The sequence below is a fragment of the Neophocaena asiaeorientalis genome, unplaced genomic scaffold (assembly GCF_003031525.2).
Source record: "Neophocaena asiaeorientalis asiaeorientalis breed wild unplaced genomic scaffold, Neophocaena_asiaeorientalis_V1.1 scaffold184, whole genome shotgun sequence".
Taxonomy (NCBI): Eukaryota; Metazoa; Chordata; class Mammalia; order Artiodactyla; family Phocoenidae; genus Neophocaena; species Neophocaena asiaeorientalis.
The window spans coordinates 1688378-1714739 of record NW_020185325.1 but is presented as its reverse complement, the minus strand read 5'-3'; the positions used below and the strand labels follow the sequence as shown (position 1 = coordinate 1714739).

The following is a 26362-nucleotide window of genomic DNA, read 5'->3' as shown; positions in this document are numbered from 1 at the left end:
TATATTCATTCTTTTACAGTGCTTCAGGAAAAAGTGTTTACTATACATCATTGGTTAAAAGGGGCCTTCCAATCTCTTTAAAATGCCTGTGTTTAAGTTCTATTTGCATTGCAATTCACTAGGGAACGTTTACCTTTGTAGAGTTTTTAATTTAGTGCCAAATTCCTTGTCAGCATTCAAAAATCACTTAGCACTACTGAGAATGGCAGGAAGTCATTTGATTTTATACATTAAGAAAAATATTTTTAACATTTAATTTTATATTATTCAGTATAATGGCTTTGTATTGATGCTACTGAGAATTTTGATCATGGACTCAAGGAAGAATGAATCTATAAAATGATGTGTTTCCTATACAAGTATGCCTAGCAAGTATATGCTTTAGAGTAAAAAAACTTTTTTCAGAACGATGCTAACATATGTACAAGTTTTTCTTGTTTGGTTTTTGAGGAGATTATAATAGTCCAGAAACGAAATTTTAGTCAAAATTACCTCTAGCATGTGGACTTATTATTCCCATAATTTGATCATGATTATAATGCCAAGACACCATTTAGCATGGCAGCATTTAGCAATCAAACTATAAAAGAAATTGTGAGTGAGCTTGGGAAGTGACAGCATTGCTAATTTATATACCAACAGGTTTAATCATCTTTTAAGAATTGCTCGTGAGGCTATTTGATTTTTGAAAATTTTATGTGTAATGACAGAAAATGAATGTTTTCTGCATTCTATGAAGGATGCATTTTTAATTGCATAGCAATATAATATTCATATCAGTTATAGTCTAATTTTTAATGTTCTATGGTAAAATCATGATCCTTTTTTTTAGGGCAATAAATGTAGGATAAGTTCCCCACAGGTAAACAGAAGGGAAGGTAAAAGATTCATTTTCTTTTAATCTCACCATTATCATCAAAATGTATTTCTTCACATGTATTTATTGACCTCCTCTACTAATAACTCTCTGGTTAAGAAACAAACTATTAATTATGGAAGACATGCCCCAACCCTAAAAACCTAGAAATCTCATGTAACTGAAAGGCTTTTGAGTAGATGTGGGAACCCTGCAGGTGGCAGACAGACAGCTCACAGGAACATGCCCAAGCTACTGTACCAACGTCCACTACACTCCAGGGCTTTGAGACCTTAAGTCCTGCCCATATCTTATACTAGTTTTTTCTCCAACAGACTGTGAATTATCCACTAGCATTAGAACTAGAATATTGGAATATAATGAGAGAAAGTCTGGAATTTCCTTGGCATGACCTGGGAAGACAGTCTTACTGACTGCCCGTGTAAATGCGCAGGCATTACTATAGTTACAACTTATATTTTTTCCGTCTTGTTTTATGAGTGGACTTTGACGTCTACCTGTCCACTGGTATTATCTCACAAGATTGGAGAGGCATAGTTTATGCTGCCTACTCTCCAATATAATTCCAACCAAAGGTATTGCATGTAAATAAACGTTGAATGAAATGTTCCCAGCTCTTAAGCATCACTATAAGGTTAGGGTTTCACATCGTCTATAACCTGGGAGTGTCAGAATCCTGCTGTATACGCCTCATTCATTTATTCGTTCAGCAATGCCAGGCTATTAGATACTCAGAAACAAGAAAAGTCCAAATAAGTCACCGTGCGTATTAGTATGTATATGCACTGCTTTCCCCCGCACTCCCTAGGGATTCAATTAAGACTTGCAGGACTGAACACTATAAACATCAAATATAATTTGTGCTTTTATTTCTATGTGCTTTTTATGTTTGTTTTAGAAAAGCAATCAACAAACAAAACCACTGTGGAACCCTTTCATAAAGCTGGTTTTGGAGAAGTCTAACCCCTGTCTCAGGAATTATCTAAAGCAGGTTCAGATGGGTCAATGAGAGGCTGGAGCAAATGTACTTTGATTAAGTGAAGAGCTGCTTTGTTTGTCCCAAACTCTATCAATATTCCTCCAAGAGACAGCTGGCAAAGAATAACCAGCCAAAAAGCAATAAGTGAATCAAAATGCTACTTAAACAAGCATTATTGATGTCATCCCTTTAAAAATCCATTCATTTGTTTTTTGAGGTGAACAGTCCTAAAATGCAATGTAAGTAGAACGGAGGGCCTGATATCTCCGTTAAGAAAAAGTTGAATAATAATAACAACAAAGAATGTGTGGAAGACTTTGACATTTGTCATCAACTACTCTAATTGATGGATAAAAAAAAATCTGACCCTGAAGCAGTTGAATTACTTCTCTTAAGAGTCACACAACTGGAGTGACAGAGCAAAGAATGAAACTAAATTCTGCCTTTCCTCCATCACACTCATAACATATTGCCCATCTCCCTAGGATAGCCCCCATTTACATGGTACTAGTTTCCCATACAGTTATAAATAGTTCTTCTGTTCATTCTCTGCCCTGGTTTGGATGATAAATCATATGATCACATCAAATATCAAATAATGTAATAAATATAATAAATACAGGGAAAAGAGAAGAGAAAAAAATGAAGTTACAGTGGATGGGTAAGATTTGTAGGTAACAAATGGAGAAATAGAAGCAGAAAAGCAAAAGATAAAAAACATCTCTGAAATGAAAAATTTAGGGGCAAAATGGAAATTAAATAGGCTGATTTCAAAGTATGGAGGAGGAAGGAAAAAAGTCATAAAATTTAAAATGCAGCTTATTTTGAGAGTCGTAAGGACCCTATGTTCAATTATTCTAAGGCTTTAACATTACCGGATACCCTGGTGACCTCGTAGTCTAGAAACGGTCAGTCTGTTGCTTCCTTGTCCTTGGCGTGATCCTTTCCTTCCGTAACTCAGCTTTGACTCCCTGAAGCTCAAGCACGAGATGAAGAACGCCTGGTATTCTTAAAGGCTTAGACACGTGGTTCTCCAATCTGAGCCTGCGTCAGACTCACCTGGAGGAGGGGGCAGGGCTTGTGAAACACTGCCAGCTGGGCCCTACCCTCGGTTTCTGATTCAGGAGATCTGTCGTAGGCCCAGGGAATTCGCTTTTTTAATGAGTTGCCTGGTGTTACTACTGCTGCTTCAGGCCCTCCTCTGTGTTTTGATTCCTGCACTCATTCCAAATAGTGAACTTTTTTTTTAATTGAAGTATAGTTGATTTACAATGTTGTGTTAGTTTCAGGTGTACAGCAAAGTGACTCAGATATATATATACACATATATTCTTTTTCAGATTCTTTTCCCCAATAGTTTATTACAAAATATTGAGTAGAGTTCTCTGTGCTACACAGTAGGCCTTTGATGGTTATCTATTTTATATATAGTAGTGTGTTATGTTAATATATTAATCCCAAACTCCTAATTTATCCCTCCCCCGCACCTTTCCCCTTTGGTAACCATAAGTTTGTTTTCTGTCTGTGGGTCTGTTTGGTATATAAGTTCATTTGTATCATTTTTAGATTCCACATACAAGTGATAGTGAACTTTTTAGAACTCACCTGCCTCTGAGAAGGAGATATCTTTAGTTTGCTATTACATTTATCCATGAAAACTGATCGGGTTTGAGGTGAGCCATGCCAGCTTGATAACAATACCTTAGTCTGCATAGTTTTTATACTTTTCAAAAACACTTTTCACCTTGAGGAAAAAAATTATTAGTATTTTGTAGGTGAAAAACTTGAGACCTGATGTGTTGATTATGAGACCTGGTATAGAACTCATGTTTTCTTCCTCCTGACCTAGGACTTTTTCCAGCTTCTCAGGTTGCCAAAGGATCACGCCAAGGAAGCAGCAGACTGACCATGGCCTGAGAAGGAGGTTACCACAATGTCTGTGGCTAGACATTTAATTCAGGGCATCATGAATTCTCTTCTACTTCTTCAGTAGTTTGCACTTTCATAGAACAATGCAAGATGACAGGGCAGATGTTTTGTTCACTTGGAGTTTATACAGACTCACTCCCTGAGGGTAGTTATTGTATAACCGAACACAGATTTTTTTCATTCATGGCTTCTCTTTTGATCATTGGGTATATTCCAAGCAGTTCTGCATTCTGCCCCATTGTGTGCAGTAAATCCTGGGGCTTAGGTAAACACCCAGGGGTCCCTCCGCACACTGAACAATTCAAATGCATCAGTAGTCTGAGTTCTTTAGCCATCATTTGGGTCAGTGGTCTGACTCCTGGATTTTACACACCTGCAGAGTCAAAACAGAAAACAAAGCCAACCAATAAAAACAAAACAAGTGATGAGTCAGCATAAGATTGTCATTAAAAATATATTGCTAAGTAAGTATAAAATAATCTACAATTTAAAAAAGTCTAAAAGTTATAATTCCATGAAATAGAGGCCATTCTAACAGAAAAATGGTCAGAAAAAAAGAACAATTTTTAAAAGTTGAATTAATTTAACCTAATGAAAAAGTATACTTTGCAGTCCCTTGTTTGTTTTTTTTTTTTTTTTTCATTTCACTGCACCACTGATCATGGACCGGCTCCTGCCTGTAACTAGATCAGACTTGAAAGATATCAAGAAGGAGAAGGTTCAGTCTATTGTAAAATAATTCTGTCCAATCAGATTCTATGGTTTGCTCATTCAGCTTCTAGCAACCTCTGTATGGATTCTCATAACCTGTAAACTAAATTTCAAGTGCTGAATTGAAACCTGGTGTATGTAATTATGCCCTCAATGGAGAAGAAAAACAACTCTTCACCTGTCCTCTATGTAACTACACACGTGATCTTTAAACAGTGTAAAAACTCGCCTCAGTCTTGGCTCCTTTAGTCCTGGTTTCTCCCAGATCCAGTTTTCCATTCGCCCCTCCTCTTGGCACACAGGATGCGCGTGCAGTGAGGAAAGCATTCCAACTTTGGATGTACAGACGTCTTGTGCCAACAGTGCTGTGATCAGTGCTATGCCTACAACCCAGTGAGAGAAGGAGGAGAAGCACTCCAGCTTGTGTGAAGCCTTGGAAGAGTTGTGAGAGCTGATGGCATTCCTCAGGGTACACCGGACACCAGTGATGCCGGTGGATTGTGCAGGCTCTGGGGTCACGTCAGACTGCCCAGATTCCCAGCTTCTCACTTCACATGATTGCGGACGTCACCACTCTGACGTGTTTCCAGAGCTGTAAAATGTGTATACTAACACTTCAATTGAGCTGTTCTGAGAAATAACAATTAAATGGGTGAAGCTTCAAGGACAGTACCAAGCATGTACAGTTGTCCCCAGAGTCCTTGTGGGAATTGCTTCCAGGATGCCCTGTGGATACCAAACCCCACAGATGCTCAAGTCCCTTATATAAAACGCTCAAGGGCTTCCCTGGTGGCGCAGCGGTTAAGAATCCGCCTGCCAATGCAGGGGACACGGGTTCGAGCCCTGGTCCGGGAAGATCCTACATGCTGTGGAGCAACTAAGCCCATGCACCACGACTACTGAAGCCCATGCACCTAGAGCCTGTGCTCCACAGCAAGAGAAGCCACCGCAATGAGAAGCCTGCGCACCTCAACGAAGAGTAGCCCCCGCTCGCTGCAACTAGAGAAAGCCTGCGCACAGCAACGAATACCCAATGCAGCCAAAAAATAAATTTATTTAAAAAAATAAAATAAAATGCTCAAGTCCCTAATATATTTGCATATAACCTAAGCACATCCCCTTGTATACTTTAAATCATCTCTAGATTACTTATAATAACTAATATGATGTAAATGCTGTGAAAATATTTGAAATTAAAGTTTTGCTTTTTTGGTACTTTCTGCAATATTTTTCCCAAATATTTTTGTTCTGAGATCGGTTGACTCCGAGGATGCAGAACCCGTGGATACAGAGGGCCCGCTGTAATAGTAGTTCAGGAAATACGTGGCATTAGCTCTCAAGACACAGAAAATAGCATACAGGCCTTCCACTTTGTTTTATTTCCCCATTGCCCAATACAATAATTTTAACACAGTAGGTGTTTAAGAAATAGCAGTCGGCCACTTTGGTATTAGACTATTGGTATTGTATGTCTTTGTGTCTATCAAACTATTAGACTTTCAGGTTGGGCCGATATCTTGCTTCCAAATAGTGGTTCAGTTGTCACCAAAGCAGAACTGTAAAATCACAGTACTATCATGCCTGTGACTGTGAACACAGACATCTCAATCTGAGCTCATCTTGAAGCTGGCTACAGCATCACGGTGGCAAGGTTTGATAGGCTGTAGAAAGAGACCAGCAGTGTGTGAGCTGCAGGGGGAACTAAGACTGTTAATTCAAGGCTGGCAATAACTGGTTCTATAGAAGCCCCCAAATTTCCTAAATTCTGCTCTTATCAAAAACTGAAAAATTTTAACCAAAAATACCTGGATATTCAGAGAAGACATCATTACAAATGCAAATAAACAGGGTTCAGTGTCCTCCTTTGAGGACCAGCACACAGACAGCTGGCACAGCCCTCATCCTCAGGAACCTCAACCGAGTGTCCAGCACCTCGTGTGTACTTGCAGTTTGCTTAAACACCTGAAAATTGTGTCCCTGAGGTTTGCTTTCCTAGTTTCATGTCTTTTGGTGACACAGTTGTTATACCGCCAGGGTAACAGAGACCCTTTCCACTTTCTCCTACCTGGACTGCACTGATGCCCGTGTAGGGGTATTTGCACTGAGGATGTGTAATGTCCTCAGCTATTTTAATTAAAGATGGTGCACGTGTGAACGCACGTGTGTGTGCCCACACGTGGACCACCGTGGTGGTGCTCATGGCACCAGAGTGGTGCTGTAAACAAGGCAGGGCACGACCTTGCCACGAAAAGTGCCATCTGACTCTCATATGCAAGCCTTGGGAAAAAAAGTTCATACTCACATATAACATAAGTCAAAGTTTTCGTATCACCTACGTTCAAGTAAAAGAGCCTAAATAAGAAAGGCAACAAAATAACTTTCTTTTTCAGAAAAATAAGCACAACTCCAAGTAGGTGTTGCTTTTGCCTAAGGCAAATACAAACATTGTCGCTTTCTTAGATGTGTGACCTCCAACAAGGTAACTGTCAGAAAAAAATGGAAAGATTTGTCTCACAGGATTATTATAAGGACTGCATGAGCCATTACACGCGCAGTGCTTAGCAGAGCACTAGGCAGATAGTAGACATTCAATTAAAAGGAACTGCTGTTATTATTATTTATCTCCAGCACTGCCCCCACCCCAGGATGTTTGCATTTTAAAATTGGGTCGTTGGATACTTAATATTGTGACACAATGGAATGAATCCTTAGTGATATAATTTTTAATACTATGATATGGAATTAAAGTAGATAAATTTGTGTGTGATATATTTTAGGTACAAATGAGTAAAATCAGGGTGACTTCTGTGGTAGGATGCATAACTGTGTGTGTGTGTGTGTGTGTGTGTGTGTGTGTGTGTGTGTTTAGGGGGGGAGTACACAACTCTGTATAAATTATACTGTAGATGTCCACCCTAATGTGAAAGATAATCTAGCAAATTCTCTGCCTCTGCTCATCTTGACCCTTCTTAGAATGTCTCCTTTAACAGTCAAAATTGTATGTTTTCCTCACACCCTCTCTTCCACATTTCCCCCTCTCCTCTGATCCCCGTGGTGAGCAAAGAGCACAGGACACCTCGTATACCCATTGGCCCATTGTCTTATGTGTCTGTCTATAACTGTGTCAGTCATATTCCAGATTCCAAAAGGTCACCTCTATTATATCTGTTCACCCAAAGTGTAGCTCGGGGCTGAAAACAGGTAATATTTGTTAACAGTATTCCTATGGAAAAAAGTCAGTTGCTTCAAAAAAATAATCATTTCCCAAAAAACCTGAGAGGAGCAAGCAAGTGAACCCCTGAAAACAAGATCAGTAAATCGGAGAGAATTTTGCAGGTGACAGTTTTAGTTTCCTGGGAAAGTAAGTTTCTCAATTTGCTCATCCACCATCTTCTTTCTGTGACATAATGAAGAAAAAGAAAAGGGTTAAAGCAAACATGAAAGACTGAATCCATAAGCATCACAACGATGCCGATTTTTAGAGGGGAGAAGGCAGAGAGGTACTGCTGTCCCAAGAGGCTTGGGGGACGTCTGTGAGTAGTGCATTAGGCTCTGGAGAAGAGGCTGGCCTGCAAGGACCTCCAGGAACAGACTCAGAGCTCTTTAATAAGTATTCCAGGGAGTCAGGCTTTCCTGGAAAAAACAAACTAGTGTGAGAAGTCATTACTGTGCAATTTCAGTCTCAAAAATAGCCAAGTATTGTTAAGGCTGCTGTGTGCTTGAGAGAAAAAGAAAGCTCTTGTTAATATCTGCCTCAGCTTCCACATTAAAAGAGGAGCTACACTGAAAATCTTGCCTGGCAAATACTGCAAAGGTCGTCTGGTTTGTATTATTTGGAATCACTTTTTGGTCCTTAGAATGACGAAGTTTTGGGGGGATTGTGTCCCTTTTTGTCAAATCGGTCTTACGATAAAGGACAGCCAGGCGATGGCTCAGCCTCTTTCACTCAGGACTAGAGCTGCGCCTGGCTGTCTATTTCAGCTCTTTATTTGCTTAATTGCCCTGGGAGGCTGGCAGGAACGGTCCCTGCAGCCGTGGCTCTGCTGACTGCAGAGACCCTACCTGGCACTCCAAGTTGATGCGTCAGCATTTTAGGTAGAAATGAATGAAAAATCAAGCAGGATGACTGCACTGGTAGCATGCACAACTCTAACCTAGTTTGTCTATAATTTTCAACCATTCACCATAGACCCAAGCAGTGTTTAAGATGGTGAGTCTGTAACAAATGTGCTGCTTCTGTTTCATCAGGCATTTTTGTGTGTGTCCTCTTTTCTATTTAGAACAAGCAAATCTAACCTGCTTAGGAAGCCATATGTAAAATGAATGGATTCAGTTCCGAATTAAACCTGATGACAAATATTCATATGTAGCTGTATCAAACTGTGTTATTAACTTATACTTCAAATTCAGAGGTTTAAATGTTTTTGAAAAGTCTGTTTATATCCTTGCCACGTCTTTTTGTAACTTGCTATAACTCTCTACGTCGAAACTATACTGTTCTAAATAAATTTCTAGATTTACAATTCTGCAAAGATAGAGTTAAACACTGTTTGGACTCTGGCTACATAAGAGAAATTGGAATTGTTCAAAGCTGCAGTCTTCAGCTCCCAAAGACAGCTTACAGTAACTTTCTGAGCACATCGGGTTAAATATTTTTACAGACCCATTCTATGATGATAAGGCAGTAATAAGTTGTGCAGGGCAACACTCCAAAGGGTTCCAAATCTCACAAGCCTCTTTGTATGTGATGCTTTCACAGTGAAGAAGATTCTTTGGGCTACAAAGATGAATAGTCTACTTCTTCTGGTGCTGATTTCAATCTGCTGGGCCGATCATCATTCAGACAACTATACTGTAGATCATGACAGAGTTATTCACATCCAAGGTAAGAAAACACAGCTTCTCTTATGAAAGTCAAATCATTTCAAGTTACTTAGAGTTGAGATGCTTGGTTAGTGTTTCTTAATTTTAGTTCTGCTGCATTGACTTTTCCTTTCAGCGAATTGGTGAACATGCTCCGTGGCTTTTGAATGCTATTGCATTACAGTAGAGTTAAGAATCGGGGGACAATTAAAGTGGATTGGCTTAAGAATGTCCAGCTGCAGGGAGTTGATGCAATTGTCCAAGGCTTTTCAGTTGCTATCTTCTAAGTAGAATGGAGGGTAGAAAGTTTATTTAGAGGCAAGGCAAAAGCGGGGTTGGGGGGGGAGAAATAGGAAGTAAAACTTAAGACGTAAGGTCATTTTGTTAGAATCATCATTAAGAAAAACATGAAAATGAAAGTCAGACAAGCTAGGGTTCAGGAAAAAGTAACTTACCCTATTAAAATCTCCTTCGGTAAAGCTTTAGTTCCCATAGACCAATGTATTGCCCTGAATATTTCTTTTCAGCTCAGCTGAATCCTAAGCCTGGGAGCTGTAGCAGGATTTGAGGCTGCAGTACAATGCAGCTATTTCCTCAGCCCCAGCTTCAGATGAGGGACATCCTGCGTTAAGAAAGCTAAGAGACTTAGCTTTCAATAAGACTTAGCTTTCAATGTTGCATTTCAATGCAATAAGAAAAATATAATTCTAAAGGAGCTGGAGCTTCTCTCTTTGCCCTTGTATGCTGAATAATTAAAATAAGAATTACAGGATTTAACAGTTTAAACATATGATGGTATGAATTTTAGATGAACTCAGTTTGGGGACCAGAGGCATTATAAGTTTGCTAAGAGACATAAAACATCAAGTTACAGCTTCAAGGTCAAAAGTGTAGTCTCAGAAAATCGCATCCACTGTTGAAAAGTATGACTTGTGAAGGTCAAATGATAGTGTAGGTCTGGCTGGAAGTATTTTCCTGCATGTATTACAACTACCCAGATAGAATTCTGAATTTGACAATGTCTAGCTATTTTAGGCATTTCTCTTTCAGTTCTCTTTGTTTCTAACAGCTTTACGATTTTCACTGTTGGACCATAAAAAGGAATTACATAATCATAAGTTTTACTATGCAAGCTGCTGACTCAGCTGTTTCCTTTACTATATATAGTAGAATCAAAGCTGTTTCCCAGAGACTTAAGATATTTACACATAGAGATTTCTGATGAGGGAGAACATCCTTTTAACATCAAGTCACAGAAGTTTTAAATCCAATGGAGGATTAACCTTTAGCAATGGTTTCAAGCCATTACTAGACTAGATTACCTGTTATTGATGTATAAATCATTTAGTCTAATTTCATGCAGAGTATAAAAATATTATTTTAAAACTATATTAACATTTTAAAAGTTACTCCTGAAGGAAGCCTGTAAGTCAGACTCAAGTTTTCTCAGCAAGGAAAACTTCTGTTGCTCCAGTCTTTCCATTCCCATATACTCTGTTGAAATTTAGTGCAAAGGAATTGCTGACGCAAGGTATCAGAATTATCCAGATTATTTGCCTACACTATCCAATTTTTTAAAAAATGACTTGCTAGTCCACTTCATTTTAATTGTAAATTCATGTTCTTAGAAAGTTGCTCTGAGCTTTCAAGTAATAAAACTACAAAAAAAAAAAAAAAAACCCAACTACAAGGCCTACATTTTGCTTGTGGAAATTAACACTGAAATGTGATTTGGGTCAATATTATGATGCTATGTCCATAGTTGAAATTTTTTAAAAAATTGCTCTAAATACCTGTTCTCATTAGTTTTTATCCAACAAAAAGTTTTCTTTTTACTTTATTATAGCATTCAGATTGAACTTTCATGTTCTCAGCCCTTCAGAGAAACACTTCCAAATGGCCTGCCATAATTTCAGTGGCCTTTTATAACACAAAAATAAACCCATAGCACAGCAGAAAATCATTAAAGCAGATAACCTTCATTACTTACATACTGGATTATTTTCTCATATTTAAAACTTTTATTTATCAAACACAGCCCTCCAAAAACAAAACAAAAACATGGCCCAGAAGGAATTTAAGGGAGCTGAAGGCTTCATAAAATTTTATAAGAATTTTGCAATCAAATGATTAAATTAGTAATCTGAATCTCAAATTCCCAAATTGTACTGATAAGCAGTATAAGCTTCTCTCTGTGACAGAAAATTATTCAAAATTCGTGTTACTACAAAAACACCTTTTCTACCTCTCATTTGTAATTAATTTTTTATTTTTGTACCTCAAGTTTCCCAGGCTTAAATAATACCAGGGGAATAATGCACATAATCCTCAAATTCTCCTTGGCCGCCTTGATAAAGATGCTGAACACTTTGTTAGCACGTTCTTAACTCTTATGCATAAGAGTTACCTAATTATTTTTTCTGAAGGCTTCCTCCTTATCTAGTTGTGGGAGATTCTATAGAGATATAGGAAAAAAAATTTTTTTTAATCTGGCTTAAAAAAAAAAAGTCAGAATACCAGGGGAAAAAATGGCAAGTATAGATTCCTGGGCAAAGTGTTTCTATTGAAAAGCTTTAGATAAAATTGCACTTGTACTAATTCACTTCCTTTAATTTTTTTATTGAATCAACTTGATTATATAAGAAAGTAAACTACACTTGTCCATGGAGTCTGCTAAAAATTTGCAATCAGGGTATCAGCTTCTATATCATATACTGTTTGCAGTGTGGGGGACAGTAATTTCCTCAAATACTTCTACAGGAAGAGATAACTGCTGTTGACATTGTCTCTATGACAATCTCAACTAATGGATTATACTCCTCATTTCATGATGTGCCTAGTCAAACAACTTCTCAATCCTTTGAAACTTGAGTTCATTAGGAAGAATTTTATATGGAGTACTAAATCACACAAAAGCACAATTTTTAAAATATTTGGATCTGTTCTAAAAAAACTCTTTGTAGACTTTCAATTACCAGTAGAAGTTCACAGATGATGAATATACTTTGTAAAATACAACTTTTACGAAGACATTTATATGGACAGCAGAGAAATTTTATGACCATTTGCCTATTAACCAAAATAGCTGCAAAACAATTATAGTTATACTGAATACATAACCGCCTGATCTTATCCAAGTCAGCGATCCAGTGTTTCCTGCCTCTGGCATTCCAAGTACAGGTCTTCTTATGACAAATTCAGGAGTTTTTCCCCTAATCCCAGTTACTGGCTTTAGACCTTGGGCAGTTTACTTAATCTCTTCAAGTCTCAGTTATCTCATGTATAGAATTGGGTATAATCACTGTTATTCTATAAAGCTTTGTGAGAATTAAATTAGATAATATATGGAAAAGTGCTTAGTACCCAGAACACAATAAGCACCAGTAGATGATAGTTGTTATCGCCATGTTGATTATTTCTTCACTGTCACGGAAAACTGATTTTTAAATAGAAAAAGGAGCACAAATACTGGCGGGAAAAGGTCATGCTTTTCAAATTCATTTGCTAGCAGAACCATATCATTACCTTAGTTCTAATGAAGTAAACATTTTATAAATTGCCTTCTTTGCCCTCCTTAATTCCAGTTTTAAATTTCTCCAATGGTATTAAACATTATCTGATCACTTTTACTTTCTGTGTATAAAATGAAGCTTTCCAAACTTAAGTAATATTCCCCTTAATATACTTAGTAGGTGAACACAAATAAGCTACATTAAATTTTTTAAAAGAATAATAAGAGGAAATCTTAAGAGATGAAAACAGTTCCCTTCTTTATAATAAGTAAAACTTACGGTCACTTTTCTCAAAAGATAAAGCAATTAGATTTTTTTAAAGAAAGTGTTGTCAGAAGTTCATCTCTGTGGGTGGCAAAAATAATGGAGATCTAGAATCCCTCGCAGAAGTAGACACTCTCCACTCAATGTGGTTGGTTCCCCCTTCTTGTGCCCCAAACCACTCTTCCATCCTAGCTAAGCATCAGACTGTCAGCTTTGTAACACTCCAGCTATACAGTACTGCCTGGCACATACTAGGTGCTTAATATATGTGCTGAATACGTGAATGAGTGCAATGAGACACTTCTAAATTACCACTCTTGTAATGAGCACTTCTCAAGTCCTGTGGCATCCATGGCATTTAGCAACACATGACACATTGTGTGGGCCTAATGTACATTAATAGATCACTGCTTTCATTGTGTAATGTTGGCATAAAGTAAATCATAGTTTACAGAATTTAAGAACGTAAAAGGACTTTAATATAGATCATTGAGATCAATACGCCATTGTATAAATGAGGAAATCAAGACCCAGCACTTAAATGTTGCTTGGCCCAGGCTGCATGGCTGATGAGGAGAAGTTTCTCTTGGCTAACCCCCTTCTTCAAATCTGGGATCATTTTTCACAACAGCCTCTCACTGTTGTGGCCTCTCCCATTGCGGAGCACAGGCTCTGGACGCACAGGCTCAGCGGCCATGGCTCACGGGCCCAGCCGCTCCGCGGCATGTGGGATCTTCCCGGACTGGGGCACGAACCCGCATCCCCTGCATTGGCAGGCGGACTCTCAACCACTGCGCCACCAGGGAAGCCCTCACCTTCTTAATGAATGCACCCTGACTACTGTGCTCTTCCCCTCCTCTGGCATCCCTATCTACCTCTGATCTTCTTTTCCTCTTCTCTGTAGTCCTGGATATCTACTTTACTTATTTTTATGCAATTGTTTGTGTCCATCTCTGCCACAAGAACATGTATCAGCTCCACGAGGGCAGGGATCTTTGTCTGATGTATCCCAGTCACCTAAACTAATACTGGGCACATAGTATAGGTAATCAATACATTTGTTACATAAATTCAGGGCCAAAATCTAGGAACTTTTCCTAATCAAGTCCTAGTCAGTCTTTCCAAATCTCAGGAAACTTTACAGTTTGTACGATGAGAGGCAGCAGATAAGGAAGAGGATTCTGAGTTTCAATAGCAATTTTTGTTTGGTCATTTTTTATTGCTCCCACACTGCATATAGCATCTTACAATCCAGGAGAATCCACCAGAGGCAGGATGCAGCAATCCTCCTAATGTATGCACGAAGCTTTGAAGAGTATTTGATTTACATTTGGTCACTGCAATGCTATCGTGTTCCTTATGTAATGTCTGCAGAGTTGGGATCTGGTGGTGCAGAGAGGATCAAAAGGAGTGAAGTGATTTTAATAATGGATGATCATAAACCATCTACAGAACCAAAGTTTAATGGGAGAACTAGATAAGCATTCTCTCTTCCACTTAAAACTTGTCTGGACTCAGACTCCATGAGTCTGTTTACTAAAAGTTAAATTATAATTTATTTTTTTCTTTTCGAGGCAGAGTACATTATCTGCAGCTACAAATGCAAAATCCATGAATATCAACCATATTTTCCAAATTGCATTTGGCTAAATGCATACACTGTTAATAATACTATCTAGAAATTATGAGCTATAAAATATTAGAGAATTTCATCATGAAATTATAAAAATTAGCAACATCCTAATTCTAAAATCTCTTCTTAACTTACTATAGGATGTGAAACCAAATATGTTAATAAGAACCTACTGCTTTAAACACAGCCTTATCATTTGACCAGAATATCACCATATAAATACAGTAAATAAAACCAAAAGAGAAGAAGGAAAATGTATATAGGCATATACATACATATGTAAAAATACTGCACGCATACATATATACACTTATTTGGCCTGCTATAACAGAATACCATAGACTGGGTGGCTTATCAACAATAGAAATTGATTTCTCACAGTTCTGGAGGCTGGGAAGTCCCAGATCATGGTGCTGGCACATTTGGTGTCTGGTGAGAGCTGGATTCCTAGTTCACAGATGGCTGTCTTTTCTCTGTGTCCTCACATGGCAGAAGGGGACAAGGGACCGCTCTGGGTCCCTTATATAAGGGCACTAATTCCATTCATGAGGGCTCCACCCTCATAACCTAATCACCTCCAAAGGCCGCACCTCCAAATATCATCACACTGGGAATCAGGTTTCAACATATGAATTTGGGAGGGGGGCACAAATGTGTCATCTACAGTAAGCACCTTAATAGGCATTGGGAATAGAATGATGACCAAAACTCAGTCTTTGTCTTCATCAAGCTTATGATCTAGTGAAAGGCAGACATTACTATGAATATAGAACTACTAACTGTGATAACTGCCATTCAATAAAGCAGTTTCTTTAAATTATAGGTGTAAGTCAAACATGGCAATAATTTTCCTCAACTATATAGTTGGTACACTAGGTACACACACACACACACACACACACACACACACACACACACACATATAGTTTATACATTTATACACACATACACAATGGTTATAAATAGGAAAAGCAAGGAATGAAATGCAACTTTGCATTTGCTAGCCCATTGCCCAGTCTTCTGTGCATTTGTGTGTCCTTTTGAAATAATCTACTCATTCGGGCATTTGCTAAACATTGGCCTTCTTTGTGCAAAATACTGAGTTATTCTCTATGGAAGAACAAACCATCTCCTCAATGAGCTTAATGACAATATTATCGTGGTGACAAAGATGACAAAAAACAATAAAATAAGTGTTATATAGAGGTTGAAATATGAAGAAAAGTATAATTAGTTACCAAACAAAAATATCCTACTATTTAGAATTTTGTATTCATACTCACTTTTTAAACCCATAAAATACACCTTAAGAATATTTCTAAACTTGTTGTAGAGTAGCCTAAAATGCTGAATTCTATGTTATTCTATAATGCATCTATTAAAACAATGAATTTTAGAATATTTCCAGGTATAAAAACCTATATTTAATAATATTTTCAGGTAGCAACAAATTCACACTAACAGCCATTGCGTTCTCTGTTCCATCCTGAGTGCTGAAATTGACAAATTATGCAGGAAGCCAATGACTGTTTGGAAACTTTCCCAAAGCTTTTTTTCCCCCCCAGAAAAATCCATTAAATAGAGAAGCCTTTTTCTTTGGTTGCAGCTTTGCTAGAACCAGTGTTGACTCAGCTAAAGCACTGACCTATAGCTGAATGGATTAATGTTAAAGTAATTTCAACATGCTATATTTCTCTGACTTTCCCAGCTACCAAGAAAGAATAGTTAGATTTCTTTATTGCTTTGGCTCTTTATTTTAAATGGAAAAATGGAAACTACTCTTTTAGGAATGTATTTTGGAGTACAAAAATCTACCAAAGTGCTAAGTTAAAATATTTAATTAAGAGGTATCAAAGTGAAAATAGGGGGTGGGAGGGCATCTTTGTTACAGAAATATTTTTATTTCAAAATGAAGACACTGAAAGCATAAGAAATCTAAAAGTTCTATACAAATCACTTCAAAAACATTTTGTGTATTTTGTATTGCTACAATGTAGTAGCAGCACTACATATGTTCTCAAAAATGATTATCAAGTAGTCAGTACACATTGGCGCCATTTTAATCTTCTTTTAATTAAACACGTTGGTTGCTTGACTTGAGTGCTTACTCGATAACTAATTACCACATGTATAAGCTCTGAGTAGTCTGTTTTTACATACTCAAGGATTATGCTGTGAAATGTACTAAAGAATATTAAGTTAAACAAGAATTCTACCTACCCTTCCCACACACAGTCCACTCAGACAAGACAAGGACATTAAGGATAAAAACACAGAAAGACCATAGTCCATCAAGTACAAAATTAACAAACAAGTTAGAACAGGGAGCATTTACTACAGTCAAGGGTTCAGATTAGGTGAAGGGGGTGGAAAGAAGGGAGAGTCGTCTCTTGTTTCTAAAGAGAGGTCGTAAATTTAAAATAGAAACACCACTGAAAACATATCCTTGAAGTGAGGAGATTTCCACTTCTAGAGGATTCTATTTGAAGTGGTGTTTGTTTGCTTCCTTGCTTTGCCTTGTTCCTGGAAAGCATTGGAAATGACGTTTGTCCGATTGGCTCAGAGTTACTGAATGGTAGGGAAAGGCACAGATGAAACAGGTGAAAGGCATGTAAGTTAAAGACAGGTTTCCTTATAAACGACAGTATGTATTACATACAGTTTTTATTTTCTTAGTTATATGGCTACATTTTTTCACAATGGATTTATGATTATCTGTGACCAATAATATTGCTAGTAAAAAATAATGAACACTCACACAAGGGTTTTTTCCTTTTCTGTTTTTTGCTTTTTTCAAGAATAGAGAGGAAAATTCTAAAGTTTTCTTCCCTAGAATAATGTGGGTTATGAACAATTCTTATTTTCTCTTGAAAACTGTCATAAATTATACTGAAAGGTTTTAAATCTCCAGAATTTGCGTATGATTATTTTATGTTCTCACTTTGCCTTGTTTTTATCACACAATCATTAATGAAGGGTCTTAATTAGCTTAAAATACTGAAAAGCTGATTGGATGTTAATACTTCACAGAGATGTTTCCATGTAAATGGAATATCTTATTTTAAAAGATGTATGATATAACAGTTATTTATAGGCTGCCCATAATATATTAAAATCAAAGTGTGCTCCAAAACCAAGCTTTGGCCTCTTTTCTTATAACTATTTATTTGGCTTGCATATGTAATTGAATAAATAAAAACAAATGAACATATAAACAATAAATATAAAAGTGTTTTTAAGGGGGAAAATCTTGTGAGAGAGCCCCTAGGGGCCTGTAGGATGAACCCCATAGAGGGGAGCTCTGTAGGCTGAGCTCTGAATAGTGAGCAGAAGCCTGTCACATCAAAACCCAGGGACAGAGCATTCCAGGTAGAAAGAATGGGAAGTGCAAATTCTCTGAGATGGGAAGTGCAAATTCTCTGAGATGGGAATAAATGTGGTATTTTCAAACCAGAGAGAAGCTAAAGGGACTTCAGCCTGGTAGTGGAGAGGGTGTGGTTTAAGATGAGACTGGAAGAGGAGGCATGAGTGAGACCATTGTACTTTTTATTTGGTTCAGAGTATAGAGTTCAGATTTTATTCTAAAAGTGCTTGAAAATGGCTAAAAGGTTTTGAGCAAAGGGATGATGTAATATGATTTACATGTACAAAAGACCAGGTGACTGCTGGATTATGGTGGGTCAAGAGTAAAAGTGAGGAGACCTTTAGGAGGGTCTTGAGGTAGTTTAGGTGAGAAATCATGGTGGTGTGGCCCACGATGGTAGCAGTGGAGATGGATGGAGATGAACCAATTTGGAAAAAAAAAAAAATGAGGTAGAGATGGCAGCACTTGCCGACAGACTAGACGCAGGGATTAAGGGAAAGGGGCATATCAAACACACCTGCTAGATTTTGGCTTGAACAAATGGACAGATGACGGAGGCATAAAATGAATTGAGGAAGACTGGGAGAAGAACAAGTCTGGGCAGGACAGGAGGACTCAAGTTATTTGTTTGGCATCCAATATATGACCAGCAGGTCGTTGGATTTACTGGTTCGGAGCTCAGGAAAAAGTACACTGCTAGAAAGTTTTGGAATCACCAGCACATCAACATTTATAGCCATGGGACTAGATGAGATCACAGGAGAAGGAGGAAATGCAAGCAGAGACAAGGAGATCGCCCGGGTCTGAAATTCAGAAACCCTCAGCATCAACAGGTGGGATAAAAGAGGATTCAAAGGTCACATATTCACTTCCCAGAGTCTAAATCCTGATCGCTGATATGTGGTAATTTTTTTTCCCAGGTAACATTTTTTTTAAATCTAAATTAATTGCAAGTATTTAAAAATAGGAGATAGTCACATTAAAATGTGCATTTCTAGGGAATTCCCTGGTGGTCCAGTGGTTAGGACTCTGTGCTTTCACTGCCAAGAGCGTAAGGGCGGGGGTTTGATCCCTGGTCAGGGAAGCGGGATCCCACAGGCCACGAGGTGCAGCCAAAAAAAAAAAAAGTGTATTTCTAGCATCTGTTGAAAAATCCAAAGACATGCTGCTTTTCAGCCTGCATTCCCATTGGACAACATCAGTGGGAACGAGTACCTGCTCCCCGTGAGCATGGAGTGTGCGCACCCAGCAATGGTACAGTCCCTTTCACTCCTTGTGTTCTCAAGACCGTGGTGCTCCCTTCATTTTCCCTCAGCCTTGCCCACCTGGGCTTTTGTGTTCGACTTACCTTTCGTTTTGTTTCAGCACTAAACTTAATACTTGACACATTATAGGCTATCAATTCATGATTGTTGATTAAGAATCAAAAGTTCCCTTTTGCCTCCAGTACTGACTCTGGATAGTACTATCTTGATATCTTTCACACTAAGTGAAGACACTAACCATACCAATGTATAAAACCAACAGTGTCCTTTCTGCAAATTATGGATAACTTGACCTTACATTTTACCACAACGTGGAAATGGTCTGAGCAGAGACAAGTAGATCTGAGCCCCCACCACATAAAAACACACTTCTAATAATTAGGGACTGTGTGGTTAATTACAGCCTAATGAAGAAGAATGACGCGTGCTAATGTTTCAGTTTCTCCACACCCTTTGAAAGAAGTCTGTATTACAGTCCTGGAAAGTATGATTCTTCAAAGATTGTCATTTACTATATTAGTAAAACATTCAAATTTTATTTTCTTATAATGTATTCCTTAATTTCTCTATATCTGTGATATTTTTTTTCTCAGACTAAAATAATAGAAATCAAATGCTATTTCTTTACTCACAAATCTTTGATAACATGCATAAATTTAACTTCTGAAAATTATTAGCAAGAGCAGACAACTCCGAGTTGACAAAGCTAGTATGACTGTCTCAAGTTTGGGGACCAGTTATATTGGACTTAACCAATGGCAATAATACTGATAAATAAATATTAGCATTTAAAACCACTTACTATGTGTGATACACAATAGAAACTTCATTACCTAGGTCATCTCATTTAGCTCTCACCACCACACTACATAAAGGTGGTTATCCTCACTGAGGCTGAGAGAGGGTCTGTAGCTTGCCCCAGGTCGTATGGCTGATAAGTGGTAAAGCTGAGATTCAAACTCAGGCAGGCTGATTCCTCTGCTCCTGACCCACCAGGAACCATACAGCCTCCATCTAAGCCTTCTCTGAAAAACTTCTGAGTGAAGCGGTGGGTAAAACGGCTCCCATTTTATTCCATTCAACTGATATAATTATGTTCCAGAAGAAATCAAATCACTATGAAAAAAAGACTTGGTCTCAAGCCTTGGAGAAACTTTTCCTCAGGCCACCATAGTGATTCTGGAGGGCAGTTCAAGGAGCAAGGTGGGGTGACAGCTACCAATACACACATTCCACCTCTACACCCAAACGAAGACTTTCTTTTTGCGGTACACAGGCCTCTCACTGTTGTGGCCTCTCCCGTTGCGGAGCACAGGCTCTGGACGCACAGGCTCAGCGGCCATGGCTCACGGGCCCAGCCACTCCGCAGCATGTGGGATCTTCCCGGACCGGGGCACGAACCCGTGTCCCCTGCATCGGCAGGCGGCCTCTCAACCACTGCGCCACCAGGGAAGCCCCCGAAGACTTACTGGAACCCCCAAGGAAAGTGAGGAGGAAGCAGGAAGAAGCTGGATTAGATACAGGTTTTTTTTTGAAAAGGCTTTAAGGTGGTGGTCCTGAAATGAGCTCCTATTCTATTAAGAACCACTAGATTAGGAAAATCATCATCAGTTGATGAGATGCGAGTTTTCAGGAATCAGTACTTTCTAGGAACTGTCTTCTGAAAGAGCACAGGAAAGAAGAAAATGTCGATGACAGAAGCTGGTTTGCATACCCGGCACACTTTGGACACTCAGTAAATGTTTGCTAGTAACAGCCAATATTTACTGGGCACTCAGGGTACCAGGCACTAGGCTAAGCTCTCAGCGTATCACGTCCTTTAACCCTCACAAGAACCCTGCAAAGAAGGTGGCTTAACTCCATTTTACTGATGAGAAAACTGAGCACATAAAGGTTAGGTGACACCAGGTAAGAGGCACAGTCCACATGCTTAACCAATAAACTATAGCTGCTGCGAAAATAGATGAAACAATAATGAATGTGGAAAGACAAAAGCCACAAAGAATTTAGTAGAACAGAGCTAAACACCCTCTTCACACTTTACTTCTTCCTGGTTGAAAAAGATGAAGAAAAAGGAATTAAAAAGAGACAATATTTTTCAAGATAGTAACCCAGTTTCAGGTTTACGTCTCAGAACACAGATTTTTGAACTACGTTCAATGGACGCCCTAGAACTACTTGGAGGCTCTTGATGCCCATTTCCAGCAAAGAAGCTCACCTTTTATACGGCAAAGATCTGTCTAAAGTATCCTCTGGGGAGAAAAGTTTCCACTGTCCCTGAAAAAACCTTCAGGCTCTAAAATAGTGATAGCACTTATCCTTATTTTTTACTATGAAACTTGGATATAATAACATGGTACACATTCATGATCAACATCACCCGAAACAACACTATATGTTGGTGTTGGGCTGTCTCCCATCACAGAATCAATTTAGCTCTAAGGCAAGTGTTGGGCTGTACCCCACAGGCCTACAAGCCCTGTACCTGCCCAGCTTCAAGACTGAAGAAAGAGCCCAGAGTCAGCAACAGAGACATCAACAGTTTAATGGATTGGGGAGCTTACATGTCTGAAGCAAGGTCCTGGAGCGACACCCCACTGTGTGTGGCAGAGAGCAGGCAGGACCTGGCTGCAGTCTTAGCTCCCCAGGGAGAGGGGAGGTTACCCTTTTTAGGGGGAATTGATGTCAGGTTGGTTCATCAGTTACCAGGGAAACCAGAAGAGGAATACACCCCTCACCACCCCTTTGATAAGCTATCATGGTGGAGACGTTCTGATCTAAAGCTAGAATAATTATTAGCTGGGGCCTGGGGCAACTGTGTAGGAAGGTGAGTCATGAGAGTAGGGAGTAGGTGAAGCAGGCACTGGTCGAGCAGGGGATGTACAGAAAGCAAGAGAACAGCCATCTTGAGTGGTCTGACCATACAGGAAGGAAGCCAGATGTGGTCAATACCTAAGGGAATGCTCCACAGCACATCACATCAGATAATGCAGGTCACATACCATTTAAGGAAACTGGAAACACAATTCTAGGTAATCTGGTTCAGCTGTAGATTGATAGCAACAAGCAGGGCACAATGACTATACAGTGTTTATAGAGCAGGTAGGCCCCAGCAGAGGGTGGAGGGGTGTTGGGAGGAGTATGTTCCTGTAGCCTGTGAGGCCAAAAGACAGGGTCACAGAGGGTGAGAAACAGCAGTAATCACTTTACAGCAAAGAGCAATCTTCACTTACCTTATTTTCAGCTTTGGACTCTTCCTTTATAGTCAAAACTAGAAGACAGTCAGTACCTTTGTCAGTGGTATCTTAAAGGAATTGAAAAAACGAGGTAAAATTTTCACGTTTTGAAGACCTGTCTAAATATAACATTGTTATTATTAACAGAGCCATAGGTCTTCTCCAGAAATATAATCTTGCAATTATAACAATATACTGCAATTCTGGCTACGAGCTTCTTCTACCAGCTTCTTGTGTGTATTTCTAGAGACACTTTAGGGAAAGTTTTTTGTTTATCTTTGTCAATTAAGTTTTTTGTTAATTTTTTTCAACCATTTTTAATATTTTAATTCCATTTCTACTTAGGGTGTGTACAGGTGATACGTGCACACAGTTCAAAAATTTTTAAATATGGGAGTATACACAGTGAAAATATCCCAGGAGTTCTCGACCCAGACATCTACCTTTTCTTTCCACAGGCTACCATGGTTATTAGTTTCATGGGTTTCTAGTGATTCCCTCAGATATAGTTTATGTAAGTATACATATTTCTTTCCAAGTTACACAAATGGTAAGAAGCACACATATTCTTATAGGTCTTCAGGTCAGCATTTGAACTCCAGGTAAAAGCAAAGATGGGCCAGGGATAAATACAACAGGATTTCAAACCCAAGTCAAGTAGTAGAGGGCAGAGGGCAGCCATGGATCCTCCTTAAAACTTCTTTCCTGCCCTCTTCAGGTCACCCTTCCTGAAGTGCTGAGTCATAGAGGAGAGACTCAGAGTCTTTACATTGAGGAACAGCTGGGCAAGAAACTAAAGCTCTGTCTCTGATAAATGAAAAGCCCTCTGAAAGGACAGTAAAGACTAGATGGAGAGAGAGAGGGGCAGAGGGGAGGGTCCTTGTAAACATCTCTGATGCAAAGCTGACAAGACACAGCACAGTCAAGACCGCTGACGGGAGCTTCTGGCTCCCAGTGAGCAACACCGGGAACAATGGGATTTACTCCAGTCTGAAGGAAACAAAACACAGTCGCCCCTCAGTGTCCACTGGAGATTCGTTCCAAGACTCAACTCCAATACCAGAATCCTCAGATGCTCAAGTCCCCTGTATAAAATGTTGCAGTATTTGCACCTAGCCTACAGGCATCATCCCTTATAATACCTAAAACAATGTAAATGTTGCTATGTAAATAGCTATAAATACAATGTAAATGCTATGTAAATAGGCAAGAAGCAAATTGAAGTTTTGCTTTTCAGAGCTTTCTGGAATGTCGTTTTCAAATATTTTCCATCTCTGATTGGTTGAATCCCAAATGAGGCACACACAGATACAGAGGGCTGACTGTAATTATAAACAGTTAAAGATTAATGAGTAAGATAATTTTTTCCTAAATTATGTATCCTACTCAAATGTAATGTGTAAGATGAGAGACTAATGTCTAAATTATGTTCTTTTTAAATATTGTGTCTTTAATATGTATCTTTACCTGTTTTTATAAAGTGTTTTCATTTTAGAGCAATATGGTATAAAGCAAGGACAGGGATCTATGTCTACTGCCATAGCTGAGCACAGCCTCTGGGAGGCATTCGTCTATTTCAGTCACAGACACTTATCACATGCCAGGCACTATTTTGATGCTGGAGGAACAATATAACAGGACGTGGACTAGGGAGACAGAGTGACTGTTTTCAGTAGACTGTGGTAAGCACAATGAGAAGGATACAAATCCAGCCTGGTTGCTCATCATCGGGCAGGTTGGCTATCCTAAAGGAAGTAACAGCTTCCAAAGTGTTAGTCTTACACATCTCAACCCACCAAAGTGATAAGAGATGCCACAAAAATAAGGAACTATCTTTAAAACCTCGTGCAGCATTTTCAAATGACTCATCGTGGAGCTGGTGCTTGAGCGTCTGCCTACTAGTTTGGAATGTCAGGGAGGAATTAGTTTTTCGTTTGGAGTGATGAAAAAGTTTTGGAAATAGATGGTGATGGTGGTTGTGATCGCAGATGGCCTCGGCCTGCAGCAGCTTGAAGCAGGATTTCAGGTCCCCGGCCAGAGACTGAAGTCAGGCCAAGGCAGTGAGGACGCTGAATCCTCGCCACTAGACCACCAAGGCCAGTGGCCAGTGACAAGGCCCCTGGCCTGTCGGCTTTGTAGAATTGAACTTCCACAAAGAGGCGGAAAGTAGAGAAACAAGTAAAGTGTTTATTAGGAAGAAAAAGAATATGTGTGAATAGACACACACACACACTTGAAGGACTCAGACAGAGACTCGCACCCTCGTAGTAGTTTGAATCACTTACATGGGGCATTTCTTCTGGGTTTCCTCTGGCCAATCATCTTGCTTTGCCTGGCTCTGAGTCCATCTTTGGTTTGTCTCAGGGTCCTCCCCTGTACGCGTGTGTATCTCTCAGCCAGGATGGATTCTAGCGAAGAGGCCTATGGGTAGGTTGACATCACCTACTATGGGGTGGCACTCCCTCCCTTTTTGACCCGAGGAGCCTTTCTGCACAGGTGTAGTCGGGGAGGTCTCCCTGACCTCAAGAATGAAAAATATGTGGTCTCTGTACCTCTTACCTGGGCAGGCTCAGCTTCTCCTCGCTCCCGCTGTTATCTTCATCTTGAAGTATCTCTCCAGAGGGGACAAACTCCAGCTGCTCGGCCTGTGGCCCATCCACCTCCTGCCTCAGTTGCACAACAATGTGAAAGTAATTAATGCCACTGAATCACACACTTAAAAATGGTTAAAATGGCAAATTTTATGTTATGTGTATTTTACCACAATAAAGAAATCAAATGATGGTGGTAGAATTTTTTCTTGGGAGGGGAGTATTTTTTTGTCTTTGTTTAACCATCTTAAATATATTCCTCAGTTTTGTTTGTTTGGGTTCTTTTTACATTTTATTGGTCTAGGAAATCCAAAAGTCTGGAGGCTCCTTCACTATACACCAGTGAGAAAGTAACCAACACCAAGACTGGTTATTTTGTACAATCCAAAAATTTATTTATTTTTAAAAGACAAACTTGGACCCATAACACCTTTTTCTTTTTTTTTTTCTTTCTGTTACCTCTATTTCTTTGGCAATGAACTGCCCCCCCCCCAAATGTTTAAACTTTTAATAGAACTAAGAACAATAGGTAATAGTCCAATACCATACTTCTAAATTGTTTTTGTCCTATTGTTTAAAAGATTTCATCTAAATTACAGAGTGATACAACGATCAGCTTTTCGGTCATGCAATTGCTTTCATCATTTGGTGAAACTGAATGATGTCCTCTGGATTTCACAGCAGACTGTAAAATAATAATGAAGCCCTGCTGTTTCCCCTGGAGACAACTGTGGTCTTTGAAGGCCATCAAATCTTTCATCACTGTCACTGACACTCACTAATAAAAATATGAAATTCCTGTAACTTACAGACTGAACTTTTAAAAAATTCAGTCCCCCTAAAATGAGCACATGTATGCTGCTTGGTTTTCTCTAGTTAATATTTAAAAAAAAAAAAAGGATAAGCAATACTCATTCTGATGATCAAGGTTTCTTTTTATCTTTTGATTTGCTTTACAACTGCCCTGTTGATTGAACAGTTTTGACTTAAACATTAATTTCAAACCAATCCACATTTTTAACCCAATGATCAGATTACTCTAGACAAGACTGTGCAAAGTTTGCCATCAGCATTATAGGCTCCCTTTGTTCCAGCCCTCTACCCTCTCCCTCTTAGTGTGTTTCCTGGCTGATCCCTA

General features: G+C 39.0%; 1 protein-coding gene across 1 annotated transcript in view; it reads left to right on the top strand.

The window, feature by feature from the left end:
- Positions 1-26362, top strand: part of HAPLN1 (hyaluronan and proteoglycan link protein 1) — a 69188-nt gene that overhangs the window by 29602 nt on the left and 13224 nt on the right. The window contains exon 2 of the mRNA XM_024734363.1: positions 9256-9381. Within this exon, the coding sequence (XP_024590131.1) occupies positions 9282-9381 (100 nt within the window). The 5' untranslated portion in view covers positions 9256-9281. The remainder of the gene's footprint in view (positions 1-9255; positions 9382-26362) is intronic.